We start from the raw sequence: 21,753 nt of genomic DNA, 5'->3' as shown, positions 1-21,753 counted from the left end.
GGGAGGGCGGTTCTACTCCCAAGCATTTACCCAACAGAGATGAAACACTCCATCCATAAAACAATTTACAATCATGTTTATCTAGGAGCAACTCAAATGATTAAAAACAAGGGAGTGGAGATACCACAATATTGAAAGAAGCAAGAGACTGAACTATTACTACATAATGCGTCTGCTTGTCAAAAGCACAGTGTTGTTCAAATGAAGCCAGAGTCAGATGAGTCCACACGATTTGATATCAGGAAAATGAAGCTCACCAACTGGCAACACTAATCTATCATGATGATAGAAATCAGAACAGCAGTTCTCCTCTGAGACAACTGACAAAGAAGGCAAGTTCTAAAGTGAGAGAATTGTTCTGTATCTTCTCTTAGGAAATAGATTCACAGGGGATTTTTTTAAAAATCAGAACTCATTTGTTTCAAACCTCAGCACATGCTTTTTGTGGTAATTTTCACATCAACAAAATACTATAAATGCCTGTACTGTGTCATTTGGTTTGGATTGGGATTAAATATAGGAGTGATTTTGAGTGTGACTGGATTAAATGATTAGAGGAAATGATTTGTATTAATTATAGCACAGCCAAATGACAAGAAATTAAAGTAGCATGCAGACTTATTGTAGCAAATGTGCCTAACTTAGTCCTGTGTATATAACTCTGTCCTGCCATAGATGCATGAGTATCCTGGGACATTTTTATACCTGGTACATTTTTATACCTTACTTTGTCATTACTATGTCTTTCTTTGCTGTTCACGCTTTACTTATCAAGTACTTCTGCAATCAATGAAGTCCAAGCTAAGGTATCATGGTAACAACAATCTCAAGGGTTGTGGTGTTTTTGCACACTAGTAGTTTCCAAAGTTGATCTGTGACAAAGATTAGTAATTGTATCTACACAAAAATTATGCTAAGTAAGATATGTTTGGTGGTTGGATTTTGTGATGCTTCAGTCTTCTGTGACGTTTTGCAAAAAGCTCTTAAAATGATGACTTGAGTTTGGTCCATTTAATCTGGATCAAAATTTTCATGGTCCCTTTGTTCATCTGTATATAAACTTTGATAATCATAGAGGTTTTTTTTCATTAAGCTACTTTAGAGAATTTAATTCAAATAGATGTGAAAAATCTCTGGATTCTTTGGCAAGAAAATGAAACAAAAACATAAACCATCCTTCTTCCTGTTAGCTGTATTATTATGAAGAGCACCATTATATCTTATTTTCTCATTTGCTGGACCACAAAGTTAAGTGTGACACTGAATCATGACAGCTGATCATCACATGCATTTCTTTTTAATACTCTTGTCCTATGTGTAATAGACTGTAAACTATCATCATCTTGAATGTCATCATGTTTCCAAAACATGACAGAGTAATAATGTGGAAATGCTGAATTTCATTGTTTTAAGATCTGTCATGCGCAGTAAGTGGTATCTCTCATTAACATCAAGTCCTACCAAGATTTACTTTATTCATTTTCCACTTCATTTTATAAGAAAATACCCCCATATTGGCTTTCAGAGAAGGCTATGACATTATAAGGGTACTTCTCTTTTCAATATGAAGCAATAGGCAAATGCTGAGTTTTCCTGTCTACCTCCTATAAGTGCTCTAAACAATTGCTGCATTGTGTCTGTATAGTTAGTCTAGAAAAAAACCTTACTTCAAGGTGCTTTTGATATAACTAAGAATAATAATGCATACATATGAAGGGGTACGTTGGAAATGCAAGGAATTCTATAGTCACATACTAAATATTCCATTCCCCAGTGATTTTAGGCTGATGAGCAATCATATGATTTCACAAGTTGGAGTGGGAGGAACAAAGTCTATACTAATTTGGATGTCTAAATGGTTGCCACTATCACCAGGTGACTAAAATGAGTCAAAATTAAGTAAAATTTAAAATTTGGTTGCTCAGTTGTCACATAGCCACATTTCAGGTACCCAATTGTCTCCTGTGATTGTGGTTGTTATAGTGGACAGAATATATCTAGTACCTTTCCCTGCATTTGAAACAGTTTTTTGAACTTTCAAGTCTGGGTCATGCCTCCACTACATGGTTTTTTATGAGTTTATATTGCTTCACAAATAATGGTAGTCTATATACACATCTTTAACCTGATACTATGTACTGTTAACAGATGGCAGAAATCTCACCGATCTGCCTCAACTCTCTAGCATTACATGGTCTTTACCAATGCTGGGAAAGTGAAATGTACCGATTGTTGGATAAGTATAGAGTTCCAAGTTCAGTGATTCTGTGACCTCCAGAGGAAGAAAATGCAAATCTTCAACAATGCATATTTATCATGAACTGGTTCTTGCTGGTGCTAGGTTTTATGCTAGGTACAGGAAGACAGTAATGTGAGGAGTTTACAGAAAAGCACTATAGAAAGAAAGTTGTGCAGTAGTACACAGAGGTCCAATGAGCCCATATAAGAGGGAAATTAATCAAAGCTACGAAGTCAAGGAGAATGTCCAATGAATTTGTAAATGTTGTAAACAGAGTAGGAGAGATTATAACTGAGAGATGAGTGAAAGGGAAAAAAAAAACTTTTCTAGAAAAGACTGGGAAAAAAGTAAGAACCAGGGACAAAAACTAACTCAGTCATGTAAGGAATTAGAATGAGAGGAATATGAGCAAATGAACTTAATGCAGACAGCGAACCCAATTATAGCTGAAATTGACTTTCTCTTAAAACTGGAGGTGTCCAGCTTCTGTTCAGCTTTCCTTAATTTTACAATATAATTTCCAAAGATACCTTCCTACTGAATTTTTTCTGGACAGCTACATGGATATCATTGGACAGAGTGGTTAGGAAAATAAAGTGGTTCAGGAACTGATAAATGACAAGATCCAGGAAATTTAGCCTCCAATTTTTGTGCATGTTAGGGTTTTTTTATTATAAGCCTCTGCCATTGAAATCTTGTTGTACCATACTCTTCAGTTGAAAACTGTATGTCAAGCCAGAATAGAAATAAATCAGTTAGTAGAGGAAACAACCAGAAGTATGTTATTATAAGTAACTGTATCAGTTAGTAGAGGAAACAACCAGAAGTATGTTATTATAAGTAACTGAGTACTTAGAAAATTTTAAATCAACACAAGACCTAAATGCTAGCTATTATTTTACTATGTTAATTGAGTCATTTAAAAATTCTGAATATATGACAAAAACATTTTGGTTTTCTGTTCAGTCTTAACAGCATACCTAAAAATTGTGAATTTGACTATATGTGCATTAAACTTCTATACACTTGACGCAATAAATATTATTCCACCACCTATTTAGAGATACGTGATTATTCATAAACACATACCTGCACATGCAACTTAGAGCATTTTTGATGGTAATAGGATCTGAACTTGGGACCTTTTGCTTGTTGTGAAAATGCCGCAGCCATGCTCACAGAAGCTCAGGAGCTTTTGAGCACAAAGTCAGCACTCTATCCCTGTCATCACAGCTCAATTTCCAGCTTTGCTGGAATAAGAATCCCACAGATTTTCCTACTTGGGCAGCTTTGAACTACAATTCCCAGATCTTAGCCTCCTGAGTAACTAGGATTACAGGCATGAGCTACCATCACCTGATTTACTTTTAGTAGGTATTGTATTTGTACTCAGGCTCATCTAGATCACCATCCTTTCATGCTTCACATGTAGCTGAGGAGACAGGCCAGTACCAATACATTCAGTATTTTTTATAGTTGAAATGGGGTCTCAGCCAATAAAACCTTTTGCCTATAACTAGCCCTAAACCGTGACCTTTCAAATCCCTACCCCTGAGTAGCAAGCGAGAATTGCATGCATGAGCTACTGCACCCAGTCACCATTCATTTAGTTATTTTTATTTCTCTCCATGGCTTTTCTGTTTCTCCTTCTATATTATCACCAGTCTCCTATTTTCTCCACTCAAAAGATAAGTAGTGTGATATATTATTTCATTTCTATATTTTTCTGTGAGCATTTCTAATTATATAGTAAAAGACAACCGCATGCATCCACATATCTATATAATTTTGGTTACTGTTGCTTTTAACAATAGGGTTCTGTTATAAGTAATCTCGGTGCCTTGGTTTTTCCTCATTCTGAAAATACATCACAGGAATCCTTCGGTGGCAGTTTGTATAACCCGCAGAGATTCTTTTTAAAGGCTTCATAGAGTTTCATAGCAGGAGTGGTTTATCATTCTGTAATTGGTGATCATTAGCACTGGTTCTAATCTGGTGCCACCATAAACAATGACACACTGGAGATGTCCTGTACATTCACCTGAAATTCTTATTTTTCTAGGATTCAATCCTGGAAATGGAATTGCTAGGACAAGTCATCCATATTTTTTTAATTTGCATAGAGGTAGCTTTTGAAAATGGCTATATAACCTTTTTCAATTTCCACCAGCAATGTCTGAGAATATACTTTCTCATGCATCCCTGCCAGCAATAGATATTCAGTGTTGTCAGACCAATGCATGAGAAGCAGTAGCCCACTGTTATATTTTATTTCATACTCACATAGCCACTAATGAGCTTGGGGACAATTCATATGCTCATTGAACATGAATAGTTGTTCCATTTTGCTTCTGTAGATTCTTGATCTGTCTTATATTTTTTTTCAAGTTAAGAGAAGTGCTTGTATTTATAAATATTCATTCTTTAGACCCTGTGTTCTAATGTGTTAGGCTTGATTTGTCCATCTTCTGTTGAGTTTGTGAATGGTATCTCCTGGCAATACAAATCTGTTTAGCACTCTTGTTTAAAAAAAAGTCTGAGTCTCTGCATATAATTTCTGGATTTTTATAGATTGGTTAAAAAGTCTTCCCATACACATGCCTTATAAAAATCTCCTAGTTGTTTTAAATAAGGATTTTATAATTTATGTAAGTCAATTGAGTCCAACTCAAAACTGTTTCTTACCGAGAGTTCAATGGGCTGGGAGGGAGACTGGAAAGAGAGACACCCTGAATTGCTCACTAGCACCGCAAAAGAAGGGAGGAAGCAGGGGAGGAGGAGGGAGGGAGGGAGGGAGGGAGGGAGGAAAAGAAGGGAGGGAGGGAGGAAGGCAGGAAGGCAGGAAAGCAGGAAGGCAGGAAGGCAGGAGGGGAGGAAGAGAGGAAGGGAGGGAAGGAAGGCAGGGAGGGAGGGAGGGAGGGACGGATTTTATTTTATATCTTTCAACTTTCATTGGTATGTAAAGCAACTCCTTAGAGAGATGATCAGAATACAACTTCATCAGAACTGACTCAATATAACATCAAGAATAAAATAACCAGAGCATGTTCAATCACTTTAACATAGGAACATGAAAAGTTTTACAGGTTCTCTACCACTTGAATTATACCTCAGCTTGGCTTTTGCTGATTGTTTTGGAGATGGAGTCTTGAGGACTTGTCTGTCAGGCTGACTTACAATTGCAATCTTTCAGGTCTCATCTTTCTGAGTAGCTAGTAGGTATGTGCCACAAGCTCCTGATTTATTAGCTTTCATATTTAGGGTTTTATTTTCATTTTTGTGCCCATCTTGCGGCTTGAACATAGAGCCTGGGCACTGTCTCTGACCATTACCATTTGAACTACAGCACCACTTTTTGGCATTTAATTGGAGATAAGAGTTGCATAGACTTTCCTGCCCAGGCTGGCTTCAAACTGTGATCCTCAGATCTCAGCCTCCTGAGTAGCTAGGATTACAAGCATGAGCCACCAGTACCTGGCTGTAACCAAAAGTTTTGATTGTGCACATTTTAATATCACAGAAAGGCAGGACATACCCTTCTCTGCACTGCTATGCACAAAGTTTGCAGGGTATTTTTTAGGTAAATTGTTAGATTCCCTTGAAGAAAAGTTTCTCGACTAAATGAAACTTGCCAAACTGTACATTTTTAGATACATGTTCAAAGTTGGCTTTTATTTAGACAAAATATTAGTAGATATTTGTCTTACGTTTTGTGAAGTTTTATGACAACTCTTTCTGGCAATCAAGAAGAAGGTTTGATGCTTTGTTTATAAAACTGAAATGCCTCAGTGGTAGATGGATGGTTTTATGTCACCATGACTTCATACATAAGTTAGCATAGAAACTTGATCAAGAATGACCTAGAGAAATAAGCTCTATATTGTAAGAGACCAAAATACTTTTTACCAATTTTTCTTCCATTTGACCTCTGAACACATTTACTTTATAGAATCGTAAGATGGAAACATTGATTTATATTGTATCACAACAGAGTTGAGGAAACTATGCCATCACTTTGTTCATGCATTGTGCATATTAACTCAGCAGAAACTATTAGCACTATATAATTTTAAAATATATATGTATGTATATTCAAAAGTATATAGCTGAGTGCTGTTGTCTCACACCTATAATTCTAGCTACTCCAGAGACTGAGATCTGAGGATCATGGTTTGGGCAAGAACATCCATTAAACTCTTATCTCCAAGTAGCCACCAAAAAGCCAGAAGTGAGCTGTAGCTCCAGTGTCAGAGTACTAGTCTTAAGCACAAAAGCTTAGGGACAGTGCCTAGGCCCTGAGTTCAAGCTCAGGGACTGTCACCAAAAAAAAAAAAAGTTGTGCAAAGTGGGTTTGATTCAACATAGTGTACAATGTATCTTGGTCAATGTCACCCATACCATTGATCTCCATGGGAGAGATCCCAGTCCCTCAAGTAACCCACTCCCATTGCCGTATACCTATATTGAATATTCTGATATGACTGTATTTACTCACCCTTCTGCTCTCCATTGATCTTCTCCTCTTCCTATTGATCTCCCCTCTCCCAACAATACATATTTCTGCTTTGTGGGTTTTATTTTGTTAAACTACGAGTTGGTTGTTCCAAGGAACTATCCCAGTGCAAACATCCCCTGTGTATGCCATACAATAGACAATATGTTTATGTAGATATTCATAAGACCCTGAGTATATTTTCAAATTGGTTCCTAATTTAATTTTTTAGAGACATAACCATGTTAGATTTGTTTAGAACAATTCCCAGTCTTTTCCCCAACATGTGAGCTTCCGTCTCCAGATGTGTGTTCCCATCTCCTTTTCTCTACCATACACAACTCCAAAAACTAGCCTGCACTTTGATACAGGCTTATTTTCCTCCTGCATCTATGTGTATTGGTCTGTAGTGAGATAACCTCATCGATCACTTGCCCTTCCTTTGAGGGTAATGTGTGGGTCACCTTGGCATTGCTATTATAATTATTCTCATTTTCATTATCTGAAACATTTGGGGAAAAGAAATGATCGCAATGTCCTGGTGTTACATATCAAATTGACATGACTTCAATTCCAGAAAAGCTGTCAGTGTGTGGGCCAAGGATGATTTCCACGCATGATTACAATGCAACAGAGTTGCAGGTCTCAGCACTCTCAGATGCATCCGTGGATGATTCATTCTTGCAAACAGCCTATCACGGTTGCCTGCATCAGCAGTCAGTGGGGGAAGAGAGGGACGGCGATTGTGTCAGGCAAGTAATCCTTCCCAAGTCCATCTGCCACCAATTCATGTGGCCTTAACTCCCCAGGGGTCTAGGCCACGGTGTGGGCTTTCTGCTTGTCCTCCATCCTTTGACACTTATTGGCAAAAGCTTGAATAATTTTCCTCCCTGGAAACTTTCTTATGACATGAGCTTTGTATTTGGCCAGAGGCATCCCCAGCAAACTGCAGCAGTGTTGTCCTTGATCTCGCATTTATGAACATTTTTCTTTCAATGCATCTGATTTGGGGTGGGGAAGGGGTTGGGAAATTGGAGATGCTTTTGTTTGCAGCCTCAGAGTCTTTTGGGACTCACTTAAATCTGATTAAAGACACTTCTCATTTTTCTGTTTAGTTTATAATCTTCCTACTAGCATAGCGCTGTTTCCCCAAAATGGATTCCCTTGTTCTAGTCATGAAGAATCTGGTCAGTTATCTTAGGAATTGGCGGTCTTGCCGATTGGTGAAGGCCACGTGTCCAGTCTCCCATCAGCCAGAATATAGCATGGTTCATTAAGTCCCTCCGTAAGACATGCAGAAGTTGTTTGACACCTGCTCAGTCCCAGACTCAGAGTGGAAGATATCTGTCTTCTTCCACAAACTCCTTGGCCAATACAAAGACATCAGGACACATAAGTGAATGGCAACAACTATCTAAGAAAAGAAAGCAGGCGTCCTTGGCAGCTTGCTGTCAGCCAAGTTTCCCAGAAACCTTTGTTGCCTTTTTAGAAGGTTCTGCTGATTTGCTCTCTCACCAAACCTGCCAGAGAGAATTAACTGACAATCTTAGATCCTGGTTTAATTACCTAGAACTCCAGTCTCTTGAACCCACAGCCATTTATTTCAAGAGCAAGTGGTCAATGGAAGGAAAGGAAACTATGTTGTTTCTCTGTTCCCATAATGCTTTCAGAAAGTTAAAAAGAAAATGTAATATTCCAATAGACACCTCCATCCAAAGACAGGCAAAAGGTAAGATGCAGAGGTAGGCATAACTCCTGTGTTGAAAGTTAAAAGAAACTAGTTTAAAAGTATTGGCTGAGTGCCAGTGGCTCATGCCGGTAATCCTGTTTACTCAGGAGGCTGAGATATGGGGATCACGGTTCAAAGCCAGCCCAGGCAGTAAAGTCCATGACACACTTTCCTCCAATTAATCACCAAAAAGTCGGAAGTGGCACTGTGGCTCAAAGTGGTAGAGCTCTAGCCTTGAGCAAAAGAGCTCAAGGACAGTATCTGGGTCCCTAGTTCAAGCCCATGACCGACAAACAAAAAAAAGTCAGTATTGATTTATGTCAAACATATTCATATCTCTGTTATGAAAACATCTGACCTGTGACAGCTCTCTCAGTGCACAAGAGTTCGAACTTCAACCTGAAGCAAGTAAACCATAGTAGAGTTACAGTTGAGGCAGCAATAAGCAATACCATATAGATTTGAGCACTTAAGTTTGGACTTGATTAGGATTTATTGTGCTGCGTAAGTTCAGAAGAGATGATTAATGCTGTTAAATTATTAATTTTCCCAGAGTGGAAGAGGCCACTACCTAGGTCCTCGTGTCATAAATATTAAAGCCATTTCATCTTGAGGACTAGGTGGGCAATGAATTATAAGGACCACTATAGATTGATTCTAGGTTAATCATAACTCTGTGCCTGTAATCCACAATTACTTTTTTTCCCCACTGACCATTAGTTAAAATCATAAAAGAAGCTAGAAGCTCAGTGTACAAGATGAGAATTTATTTCTCACACATTATTCACAAAGCTGTTGATTTTTAATTTGGCCAGCAAAGACAATAGATTTCTATCTTTTAGGATTTGTTTCCATTGTGGAAAATAATCTTGAAAAATCAGGAATGCTCACATACTGATGGGCAAAACCTCAACCAGTCTCAGGGGGCCACAGCCATCAAAACCAAATAGTCATTTGTGACCATGGTTTTGACAAATGGCAGCCTTTCTTTTTCAAAACTCAATTCTTATATCTTAGTAGTGTGAGCACATAGCCTTCAAGAAATTGACTTCTTTTGTGTGGGTCTTGCCACACACTACGTTGAGTTTTGTTTGCTTATAGAAGTGCTGTTTCGTAAACTAGACAGAACATGCCTTGAAGGCAAAGCTCCCTCTGTGGCATGCCATTTTGCCTTAGTATAGACTGTGCCTCCCAGAAATTTGTCATTATGCACTGGAAAGAGTACAGGAGAGGTCCTTGAGCTCCTGTTCTAGACAACCCTCTAATCATTGATGATTGATGGGACGTACAGCAAATTATTTTATCTCAACTGTGGTTTGCTGTCATCATATCAGCATAACATTAGTTGCCACAGAATGTTATACACAACAAAGAAATTGATGAGCAAAGGCTTCTTTTTGAACTCAGGACTTCTCCCTTGCTAAGTAGATGCTCCTCCATCCCTTTTTGTTCCTGTTATTATTACTTATTTTATATAAGGTCTTCCTTTTTTATTTTTGGACAGGCCAGAATGGACAATGATCTTCCATTTACTCTTTCTGTAGTGTCTGGAATGACAGACATACACCATTATGCCTAGCTACTTTTTTAACTACATTTTTATTGTGAAAATACTGTACAGAGGGATTACAGTTACATGAGCAAGGTAATGAGTACATTTCTTATCCAGCATTGTCCTGGAGGTGGGAGGGAAGGGATGGTAGGGAAAAAACAAAGGAGGAAGCAACAATGCTAGCTACTTTTGATGATAGGGTCTCAAGAACTTTTGACCAGCTAGCCTCAAATTCTCAGATTGTGTTCCTCTTAATCTCAGTGTCTCAAGTAATTAAGATTACAGGTGTAAGCAATTTTGCCAGGCCTGAAAAAGCATATTTAATAGTCTAAAATGTAATGAGGCACTGGTGGCTCACAGCTACAATCCTAGCTACTCAGGAGGCTGAGATCTGAGGATTGTGGTTTAAAGCCAGCCCAGGAAGGAAAGTCTATGAGACTGTTATCTCTAATTAACCATCTAAAAATCAGGTGTAGAAATGTGACTCCATTGATAGAGTACTAGCCTTGGGCAAAAACCTCTGGGACAGCACCCAGACCCTGAGTTCAAGCCCCACAATCAATCAATCGGTCGATCGATCAGTAAGTAAATAAAAGTCCAAAATATTTTATGTCTTCTCTATTATATAAGTAACATAAACAGATGTATAACATTCTTCTTTTGACCTTTTGGTGTAAATTCCATCTTTCCACAGTTGTTCTCACTGATTTTTTAATAACGTTTTTAAATAAATTACTGCTGTCTTTCTATAGCTTTAGATTTTGAAGTAAGCATTTAAGAAATTTGCCCAGTTAAAGATCCATACAATGAAGCTGGACACAATAGCACATGCCTGCTATTCAAACCACTCTAATGATGGACGCTGAGTGGATCACAGTTTGAGATCAACCCTGGGCAAAAAGCTGGTGAGAATCCCTCTCAATCAATTAAGTCAGATGAGGTGGTGCATGCCTGTAATCCTAGCTACATAGGAGGAATAAAAAGGAGGATCACAGTCCAAGGCCAATCCCTAACAAAACCAGGAGACCTTACCTGAAAAATAACAGAAGAAACAAAGGGCCGGGGCATGGCTTGAGTGGCAGAAGTAACAGTTAGTTAATTGCATAACAAGCATGAGTCCCTGAGTTCAAACCTCAGTGCAACACACACACACACACACACACACACACACACACACACACACATTTGTGTAAAAAGAATATAGTTTTCCCATTCAGACCAAGAGTGTAGGATAATCCATAGTGATAACTCTATTATATGCTTCTGCAGTTACTATGTAATAACTAATGAGAAACCACTTGGAAATGCAGTGCTAGTCAGGGAGCCCAGGAGCAGGAGCAGCACGAGGGAGCTGAGCTATAGCACCATCTCAACTGCGGTGAGGAATAAAGGTGCAATCTGCTCTACCACCTTTCGCTTTGCATGACAAGAAATGCAAATATTTGAGAAAATAACTTTGAAAGTTTGCATTTCTTCAGCAGACAGATGGAAAATTTCAAAGTATATTAGGTTAGGAGCGTGTGCGTGAACAAGAAACCCTCTCCAAAGACTATCTATATTTAATCAGTTAGGTACTGTATACATGCACAGCTTAAATATTTGGAATTTTCTTGTACAACTCTTTCAGTTACCTGGATATTTGAGCATATGGGTCCTGATTCTTTTTGATGAAAATTACTTTTCTTTTTCCCGAAACTACCTTATACAGAAGCTATTATATGACACTTACTCTAAGATGCTTTGGGCTACAGTGATTTAGTGCTTGCCCTTTATTTCTTCTACCACATTGTAAACAGCTATGAACAGGGTGTCACGACTTACCTTTGTATCTTTCATATTTAGCTTCAGGATGGTAGAAGAAAAGTATAAGGATTGTTAGGTTAGTAAGACTGCATGTAAAAAAAATTCTGTGGAAATAAGGTAAAGAATGAACCCAAAGTAGCTCCCTGTGTTTTCTCAGAAGGGAGAAAATTATGTCAGGCTATTTTCATCTCAAAATATGTTATAAATACACAGGTACTGTGCATTGTTGCTAATACACAATGTTGTATTGCTAATTAAGTTGTCTATTCATCACCATAGCATCTCAGTATCTTTGCATTGAGAACTATAGATGGCTAACACTGGATGTGGTCATCACTTTGGATATGTTTTCATCCTCACATAACATACTTGGATTCACTTTGCCCTTTGCTCAATCTAAGATGAAGTACACTATTGGAATGGAATCCACTGGTAAATAAATCCGTAACATGGAATACTTCAGCCTCTCTAAATATAACCTAAACAACGAGGATTAGTTTTTTTTAAAAAAAAACTTTTTACTTATATATATTTTTTGGCCTGTTGTGGGGCCTGAACTCTGGGCCTAGGCGCTGTCCCTCAGCTCTCCAGCTCAAGGCTAGCGCTCTACCACTTGAGCCACAGTGTCCTTCCGGCTTTTTCTGCTTATGTGGTATTGAGGAATCGAACCCAGGGCCTCATGCATGCTAGGCAAGCACTCTCCCACTGAGCCACCTTCCCACCCTAGTTAAAAACTTTTTGAGACATAACCATCACCTAATCAGATGAGTTGAAACTTTTCCTAGACCAACCCTTCAATTATGATTCTTCTGAAATATGGTGTTACACTTTACTGATGAGTATTTTCTGGATAGTTTTAATTTGCTGGTTAAAATTTATCCAAAAGACAGTAATTGTATGTTCTAGTGGATGAAAAAAAAAAAAAAGCCAGGGACATTTTAAAAAGCTAAAATACCTTGAGTTCCTTGGTAACATTTCATTGGCATTGCTGCAGGCTATAATCATGCTGGTTTTAATGCTTCCCTTTTTAAAAATCCATTCGTAAGCCTTCATAAGAATAAATTGCTAGAAACAATGCATATAATGGCAATGGCCATGTTACCGTACAGTTAGATGGGGCTTCTGCAGCTCACAAAGCAGTAACAATAATGCTAGAACTCTTTTCTAACCGGAAAGTCATATGTCTCCTACTGGGGAGGTCGCTGGAGGACTAGGAGGAGGCTTTGAGAGGTTTGGGGAGGTCAGAATGGCAGTTGGAATGAAACAGAAGAGAACAGCAATAACCACAGCAGGTTACTAGAGGACACTTCAATCCTATTTATCTATTACTTCAGCATCAGACCTATCTGAAAGTTGGGGGTGAGTATATAGGATCCAATAAAGGATCAGAAAGACTATAGAACACTGGGCCTGAGCACTCAGTGCACAGGAGTCTCATCAAGTATTCTCTTCTCCTGACACTGGAAGTTCAGGAATCTTTCCGTTATTATCATTTTATTGTGTTTCATCTAGATAAAAGGATTCCATATCCTTATGCAATGTAGTCACTCTTCTCATCAGCAACTGTGTTCATAAAGTGATATATATATATATATATATATATATATATATATATATATATATATGCAATCTAGCAGGAATTCCAAAAGCATAGTCTTAGATCTTGAACATCAAACATCCCAGGCAGGGCTGAGAAGTTGGCTCAGTGGGAGAGTGCTTTCCTTATGTGCGTGAGGCCCTGGGTTCGATTCCTCAACACTACATAAGCAGAAAAAGCTGGTAGTGGCACTATGGCTCAAGTGGTAGGGCACTAACCTTGAGCAGAAGAGCTGAGGGACAGCGCCCAAGCCCAGAGTTCAGGCCCCATGACCGACAAAACACACACACACTAAAAAACAAAAACATCCCATGCAGCAAATTTCCAATTGGATCTTGAATCTCTGTTTCCAATATCAAAATCCCCTAGCAATTATGACAGACATAGTGACATTCTGGCTACAGAAGAGAAAACACTTACTGAACAGGAAATACATGGAATACTGTCTTGAAGAAAGTACTTTTATGTCTGTTTCAGTACTTCATGTTCTGGTTGGAATTCACCCTCCAGAAAAGATGGTGATTCTTCATTGAGCACCATGAAATAGAAGGGTTTAGGCCATACATTATTTCCTATGAAGCTTTTGTTACTGAAAATTATAATAAACAGATGAAAGCTAAATATATAAAAAATTGTTTTATATCGTCTTGCTTTACTTTCATGTTTAGAAAGTACATTCATTTTCTCGTATCAGACAAATCATCTTACATGTCCTTCTAATTTCATTTTAAAATGTGAATTCTTTTTCATTATAGTTCATTCATTGTACTACAGGAATTTATGTTTTACTATATGACAAACTGCTTTACTATCTTCTTATCTCAGTCTCAATTTTAAAATTTTTTCATGTCTGTCATACCGATTGGAATGACAATGTCCATATATGACATTCATATCTTTTATTAATGTGTACTTTTTCCTTGTTATACATATTTTCTTTTCCCAAATATTTTTTGTGCTATTTCACTTGTAGACTTTACAAGATGTTTCTAATTGGTATTATACATCTCCAATCACTGAAAATGAACATTTTTCATTTTCAAAAAATTTTTCCTGTTCTCACCTGTCTTCTTCTAATTAAATTTGCAAGTATGTCAATAAGTCCTAAAATGCCTTTTAGACATTTTGTGTAGAATTTCATTGAGTATCAAATAATGTCAGAATGAGTTACATTTTGTTTTAAAATTGCATATCCACACTTTTATGAATACATTATACTTCACCCAGAAGCCAATTTAAGTCTTCTGTGAGATTTTAGAGTGCTTTTTACGTGGTCTTTGCTCACTGACTTACATTTTTACTAAGTATTCATATTTAGTGTATTATTTCTCCAATTATCTATTGTCTTATCTTGATAAAGTAATAAAACAGAAAGTGATTTGTATATACTTATTAATAACCAAACTATGTGTTGAAATCTCAGGATTTATTATATACTTGTTCAACTGGTATTTTTGTGGACCACCCAAATCACTCATCAAATAGTGATTGTAATCTTGTCTTTACCTGATAATAATTTTCCTACTGGATTTTTTTAATTTCCTGCTGTATTGCATGGGCTAAAATTACCACAATAGGGTTAAGTAACAGAAGGTAATATCTTATGGATGTACTAATAATGTCAACTTGCTTGAATACTTCAAGTTTGTCATTTGCTTGAAGTATTCTTTATCTCACAAAGGGAGAGTTTTGTTTCCTGGTTAAGCAGTAGATAAATATTTTCAATTTTGTCGAATGTCTTTCTAATATATGTTCAAAGTTATTTAAGTTGTTATGAAATCTCATTTGTAAGATTCAGTCCACAGTAGTAGTCTTTCCACATTCTGGCGGTATTTTCCCTTTAATACTGTGTTTTAATATAAACAAGCAAACTTTTTGGCTTAATGCTTAGTTCTGTTTATTTTGTGAATTCATTCCATTCCCTTTTTATCTTTGATTCCTTTCTAAATCAACTTTATTAAAATGTTTATGATCATTGATATTTCTGATAAATTTGTGCGTGTGTTTGTTGCTTTTTGTCTGGGTTATACAATATCTGAGAAAAACAACTCAAGAAAGGAAGGATTTGTTTTGGTTCATAGTTTTAGCACCTTTAGTGCATGCTTACCTGGCGCCATTGCTTCAGAATGCACATGAGGTGAAATTATCATAGAGAAAGAATGTGGGGGGCTGGGGGTTTAGCCCAGCGGAAGGGCGCCCGGCCGGCATGGGCAAGGCCCCGAGTTTGGTCCTTAGCCCTGGGGGAAAAAAAGAAAGAAAGAAAGAATATGGAAGAAATAAGCTGTTCTCCTCATGAAAGCCAGGAAGCAGACAAAGGTAGACCAAAGCCAGGGATGCGATATATCCATTAAAAACACAATGCATCTGCCTCTTAGTAAACATAATTCCCTCATGATGTAGTAATATGTCAGTAGTGATACCTGCCAGAGGCCTGGTCTTCAACATATTGATCAACCTTTGGAAGAAGGGCATCATATCCAAACCAAAACAATGGATTTAAGATATGTGTGATTACTGAAAGAAAAAAGTCACTAAAAGATGTCAGCAATGGAATTCTATGCCTCCATCAGAAAGAATGACATTGCCCCATTTGTTAGGAAATGGAAAAACTTGGAAAAAATTATATTAAGTGAAGTAAGCCAAGCCCAAAGAAACATAGGTCCCATGGCCTCCCTTATTTGCAATAACTAGTATATGTCTGAGTCTAGCAGAAAAGGTCAGATAAGTTGATGTTAGGGAAATGAACCCTAAGATATGTATTCAAATGATTTTTGTTCTTTCATGTGATTGTTTCTAACACATTTATAAGATTATTTCTTTGTTGCTTTGTATGTCCCTCCCCCATGGTATAACCCCTGCTTTCACTGAATTTGATGTCAGTATAATTTGTGGAGGGGAATGGAAAAAACAAATTGTTTAAATAGGGATACAGGTGGACCCATGGCAACAATGAGATGTACAAGTCGTTATGTCGAAAAATGAACTTTACAACTTTGGTGGGGAAGGGGGAGGAGAATTGGGTGGGGGGTGGGGGAGGATGAGAAGGGATGGGAAGGGGAAACAAAGGAGGAAGCTACAATGCTTGATAAAAAATGTACTCATTATCTTGCCCATGTAATTGTAACCCCTCTGAATGGTATTTTCACAATAAAAAAAAGACCAAAAAAAAAAAAAGAATCTAACATATATATTCTACAAAATTAAGAAGAGTGAGGGAAGGGTTGGGTAAGGAAGATATGGATGAGAATGTCAAAAGAGATGACATTGATTGAGATATATTCATAAACTGCTTTGTTAAATGGCAACGCTTTTATACAACTACTTAAAGATAGACAGACAGACAGACCGATGGATCAATCGATCGATTGATGGATCGATAGATAGATAGAGCAAAAAAAGTTGTCACAAATTATTTCCTATAAAGGTATCTCCCTAAATAATTACACAAAAGGTTATGGAGTTATAGTTTCTTCAGTGCAGTGGCCAACTAAGGTATTTCCTATAACTCCAACTATGAGATATCCATAGTACACAGTTTCCTATTTAATAACAAAAGACATAAGAGCAGAAATCCAGCTGGTTGGCAGGGCCATGTTTGTCATGTCTCTTCACTATAAGTTGTAACTATCTATCTAAATCTTAGGTTAGAAAAAAGGGAATGATCCTTATTGAGTATACATAGATCTACCAGGCTTAGAAGACTTATAATCCAATGGAGTCAATAATGCTTGTAACAGCTCTAAAGACTGAGCCTCCAAAAGAGATGAGTCCCATTGCAAGAATCAAAACTCACAGCTCAAAGACATGCCTTCCTCATAGCCAGTCATAACTCTTCTAGTCCAAATGACCAAATGACATTTACCACCCAGCAGATCCATATACAAATAACCAAAAGTGCAATTCTCACTGGGGTTACTTTGATATATGCATCCTATGATCTTTGGCATAACTAACATATGTCAGTGGACTATTTCTAATCTTATGTTACTGGAAATTCCAACACTAAATCCTGTTTTCTTCTTTGCTCCACATGTACGCAGGTAAAACATGGAAATTATGCTTTTGTATGGGATGCAGCTGTGTTGGAATACGTGGCTATCAATGATCCAGATTGCTCCTTTTACACCATCGGGAATACTGTCGCCGACCGGGGTTACGGAATCGCACTGCAGCACGGCAGCCCGTACCGAGATGTCTTTTCACAAAGGTAAGTTAAGTCCCAAAGAGGAAAAGAGACATTCAGACAAAACACTTCCTTCAACAAAATAATCTATTTAAACACAATAACCCAATGTAGCTTTGTTGCACTTTATTTGCTGTGAGAGGAGAAGCAGAATAAACAAGGAAATGGTGGTGGCCACTGCCTGTGCCATCAAAAGATTTTCTACCAAAGCATGTATTGAAGTGATATTTCTCCCATAAATACAGAGAAGTACTGCTCGCTCTAACTTACCTCACTCACAGGAATGTGATATGCCAAAGAGTATAGGAGTGCTGGAAAATTCTTTGAGAACTCAATTGATCAGTCTTGTCTCTCGATTTTGGTGACTACCAAACATCATAGAGTAAGGTAGACTAAATCATCTTGAAGAGCATTAAAGATGTTCAATGCAGGACCAAGTTATATTTATATCGTACTGAAGTGAATAAATGTGGAGATCTTCCCATGTGATTTTGCTTGACTAAAAAGTTTTTTCATATATACATATATATGCTGGTCTTGGGGCTTGAACTCTGCACTTCTAGTGTTTTGTGGTTAATTGGAGTAAGAATCTCACAGACTTTCCTGACCAGCCTGGCTTTGAACTGTAATCCTTAGATCTCATCCCATTGAATAGCTAGGATTATAGGCATGAGCCACTGGCACCCAGCTTTATAATTATATTTGTCTTTCTTGGTTTCTCCATTGTTACATACAATGGGCAAACATAAGAAGACAAAGAAAACATAGCCATCATCTGCCTTTCTTCTTATACTGCACTATAAGATTTATGATTTGATTCTCACAAGGAAGGTAGACAATATTCCTTTACCTTAAAAGCACAGAGCTCTAATCCTTTTATTCCCCAATGAGAACTGGATATTATTTGAGTGTTTTTGTTGCCATTTCAGATGGCGGAGCAAAGTAAATTCATTAATTATCCACTTAGGGGCTCCCTGAACAGAGAACTGGAACAGAGAACTCTGCACTTAGTTGACTAGAAGGAGCCCTAGCAAAGTAGTTGTGAAAGAAGTTAAACAATTAATGGGTTTCCCTTTAGAGACATAATGTATAAACTATCCCCTAGCTCTGAGAGCAAAAGTGACATTATCAAGAAACATATGTAAACATTAAGCAATATGAAATTGTACAGTTAAGTATACAGAATATAAATATGCATTAAAAATTCTTATATACACTTCTCTAATGCGGGGAGGGGAAGGGAAAAAATGAAATGCTTAAATAAGGATACAGGTTGACCCATTGTAACAATGAGATGTACAAAACACTATGTTGAAAATGAGCTTTACAACTTTGGCAGGGGAGGTGGGAGGGTGTAGTTGTGGAAGTGGGAGGGAAGGGATGGTAGGGGATAAAACAAAGGAGGAGGCAACAATGCTCAATAGGAAATGTACTCATTACCTTGTGCGTGTAACTGTAACCCCTCTGCGTGTAACTGTAACCCCTCTGTACAGTGTTTTCACAATTAAAAAACATACAAGAAAGAAAGAAAAAAAGAAAGAAAGAAGGAAGGAAGGAAGAAAGAAAGGTAGGAAGGAAGGAAGGAAGGAAGGAAGGAAGGACGGAAGGAAAAGAAAGAAAGAAAGAAAGAAAAGAAAAAAAGGAAGAAAGGAAGAAAGGAAGGAAGGAAGGAAGGAAGGAAGGAAGGAAGGAAGGAAAAGAAAGAAAGAAAGAAAGAAAAGAAAAAAAGGAAGAAAGAAGAAGGAAAGAAAAGGAGTCAGAAAAATGTATAATTTAAAAAGATTTTGTTAAACTTGAGCCAGAAGAATTCTAGGGTGAGTAGAATTCAGATGCATAGACAGATAAAACTAAAACACTCCAAAAAATGTAAGGAAATCAGAGAAATTAAACAATCATGTGGGGCTCAAAGGGGAAGTTTTTATCACTGGGGATAAAATGGGTAGAGTTATATTAATGGAGAAACCAGAAATGCCTATGAAGTAGTTTTAGTAGCTGTACTTCCTACAGTGCTAAACCTCTGACATATTTCATTCACTCATCATGACCCTTTGCATTGCATTTCATAAATTCAAGCAAACGGACACTCCGGCTCAAGTAAAGTGTCTTGCCAAAGTCACACATTAATGACAGATAAAACTAGCACTGAAATCCAGTGTTCATGCCAGTACTACGAACCCTACCCCAGGCTTGTGGGGTTCTGAGGAGAGAAATGTCTGCCTAGAGTGTCTATCCTCAAGACTATTGTGGTACTCTGAGAAGTAGTGAGAATGTTCTTAGAAGGATGGGAGGAAGCAACTAGAAGAAGGGACGTGCAGAGCTCTGTGGAATTAGAACAATACCCAGAAGCCAGGATGCTGAAAGGAAAAGGATGTACAGATCTGAAGGTCCCTCATTTCTCTTAATCCTTCCAAAGATCTCTTGTCCTCCTTAGATTATGGAAGCTCTATTTCATTCTAGATACAGCTAACGATGAAGGGACTTTGAAAAGCAAGGATTATTTTTTTAATCCTAACTCCTAGTATTTATTTCAAAGAATCTTTCAGCCTATACAATAGCCAGTAGGATAAGCATGAAGGCCCACAATCCTGGATCTAGATACTTCCAGGAAACAGATCTGCTTCTTCTAAAACAATCTCCTCTGTCTTGAGATTTCAGTAGATATTGTATCATTTTTTAAGAGAGTTATTACAGTAATAAAAATTAGGTATGGCTAAAGAGTAAAATTTTGAACAAAATATTTCAGAGAATAGAATTTCAATTCTCTCTCTCGCTCTCTCTCTAATTATTGACTTTTCTGGAAAATCATCTTAGTCCATTTTACTGAAATCATTTTTTTTAATTCAAAGAACCATTTTACTCCCTAGACATGGTTTCAATGCATGTTTTACTGCTTTAAATTTGAACAGAAAATTTGATGCCACTGAGGATAGTCCCTTAAATTATTATAACAGTGCTATCAAGGTATTCCTGTGATGTATTCCAGATGGATTTCCATGATAATTATGTAGATAAAGGAAACAAGCATAGAATTTGAGACGACTGGGACTTTGGCATGCATTTAGATGAACTTTCTTAATTTATTTTTTTATAGTGAAAGCAGGGGTTATATTGTGGGGGAGGGACATACAAAGCAACAAAGAAATAATCTTATAAATGCGTTAGAAACAAATGGAACTTTCTAATTTAAAACTTAATCCAAGAAGGCAAGTTAGGTGATGGATGAAGAATCTAACCTTTGGTCAAAATCTACTCTGGAGACCACTGGTCCAGGGTCTTGGTCCAGGATCTTGTCTCCAGCCCTGTTTTGCTAGTTATTGTCTTCAAAAAAAATCCAAATTTCTATGTTTAAAACTTAGTAGTAGAATAAATGTTTTAGAATAAGTTCCAGCAATATATTACATAAGGGAGCAAGGGTATTAGTTAGAAAATATGTTCAAGGGAGCCATATAAACATCATTAGAACATCCATTTTAAATTTGTCGTTGCTTTGTAGACAAAAGAAAAAAATAGTACCAAGATGGATAGCATGCTTCAGAATGTGTTATTTACAACTTAGACAGTTACAGTTTAGAGTAGTAGTTAATATTCATTGAAGACCTAGGTGCCTTGTTACAGCATTAAATCGCTATCTAAATTAGATATTTAAGCCTCAAAATAAATATGAAGTACTAATATTAACCTCATTTTGCATATATGGAAACCGAATCACAGAAAAAATATACTTGCCATTTTTCCTGGTTCAAAGCTAACAAGCACCATAGCCAGGTTTGGAACCCAAGGTGTCAGATTCTACATTATTCTTTCTCATTCTGCCAGCATTTACGCAAGAACCAATGCAGGAAACAACTAGCATGCAACCTGCCCTCCTACCTGCTCAGGTAGTTACCTTCCTGAGCAGGTCTAAGGAAGGAATAAAAAATGCTCAAAGGCATTTTAATGTTTAATGAGACATTCAGTTTGAATGAAACATAGTTGGCTTAGGGAAACTTAAACACCAAAACTGAACTCTCTGAGGAGAGGCAGCTCTATCTGAAGTTGAAGCTGGCCTCTAGCCACCAATGAGAAGTCAACAACAAATGTGTTGCAAACAGAAAGTCGTGGGAAATGCTGTAGTATTTTCCCTCAGCTCATCTTCTTTTGCTATAAGTAGCTTAAGAC

At 37.4% G+C, this 21,753-nt stretch overlaps 1 protein-coding gene across 3 annotated transcripts in view; it reads left to right on the top strand.

The window, feature by feature from the left end:
- The window catches only part of Grid2 (glutamate ionotropic receptor delta type subunit 2), a 1,058,508-nt gene that overhangs the window by 909,405 nt on the left and 127,350 nt on the right, over window positions 1-21,753 (top strand). For all 3 annotated transcript variants that reach the window (XM_042701886.1, XM_042701887.1, XM_042701885.1), the window contains one exon: window positions 17,453-17,619. In XM_042701886.1, coding sequence (XP_042557820.1) covers window positions 17,453-17,619 — 167 coding nt within the window. The remainder of the gene's footprint in view (window positions 1-17,452; window positions 17,620-21,753) is intronic.

This window comes from Dipodomys spectabilis, unplaced genomic scaffold, assembly GCF_019054845.1.
Source record: "Dipodomys spectabilis isolate Male_0828 unplaced genomic scaffold, ASM1905484v1 ptg000297l, whole genome shotgun sequence".
NCBI classification, from domain to species: Eukaryota; Metazoa; Chordata; class Mammalia; order Rodentia; family Heteromyidae; genus Dipodomys; species Dipodomys spectabilis.
This window is presented reverse-complemented; position numbering and strand designations above follow the sequence as displayed.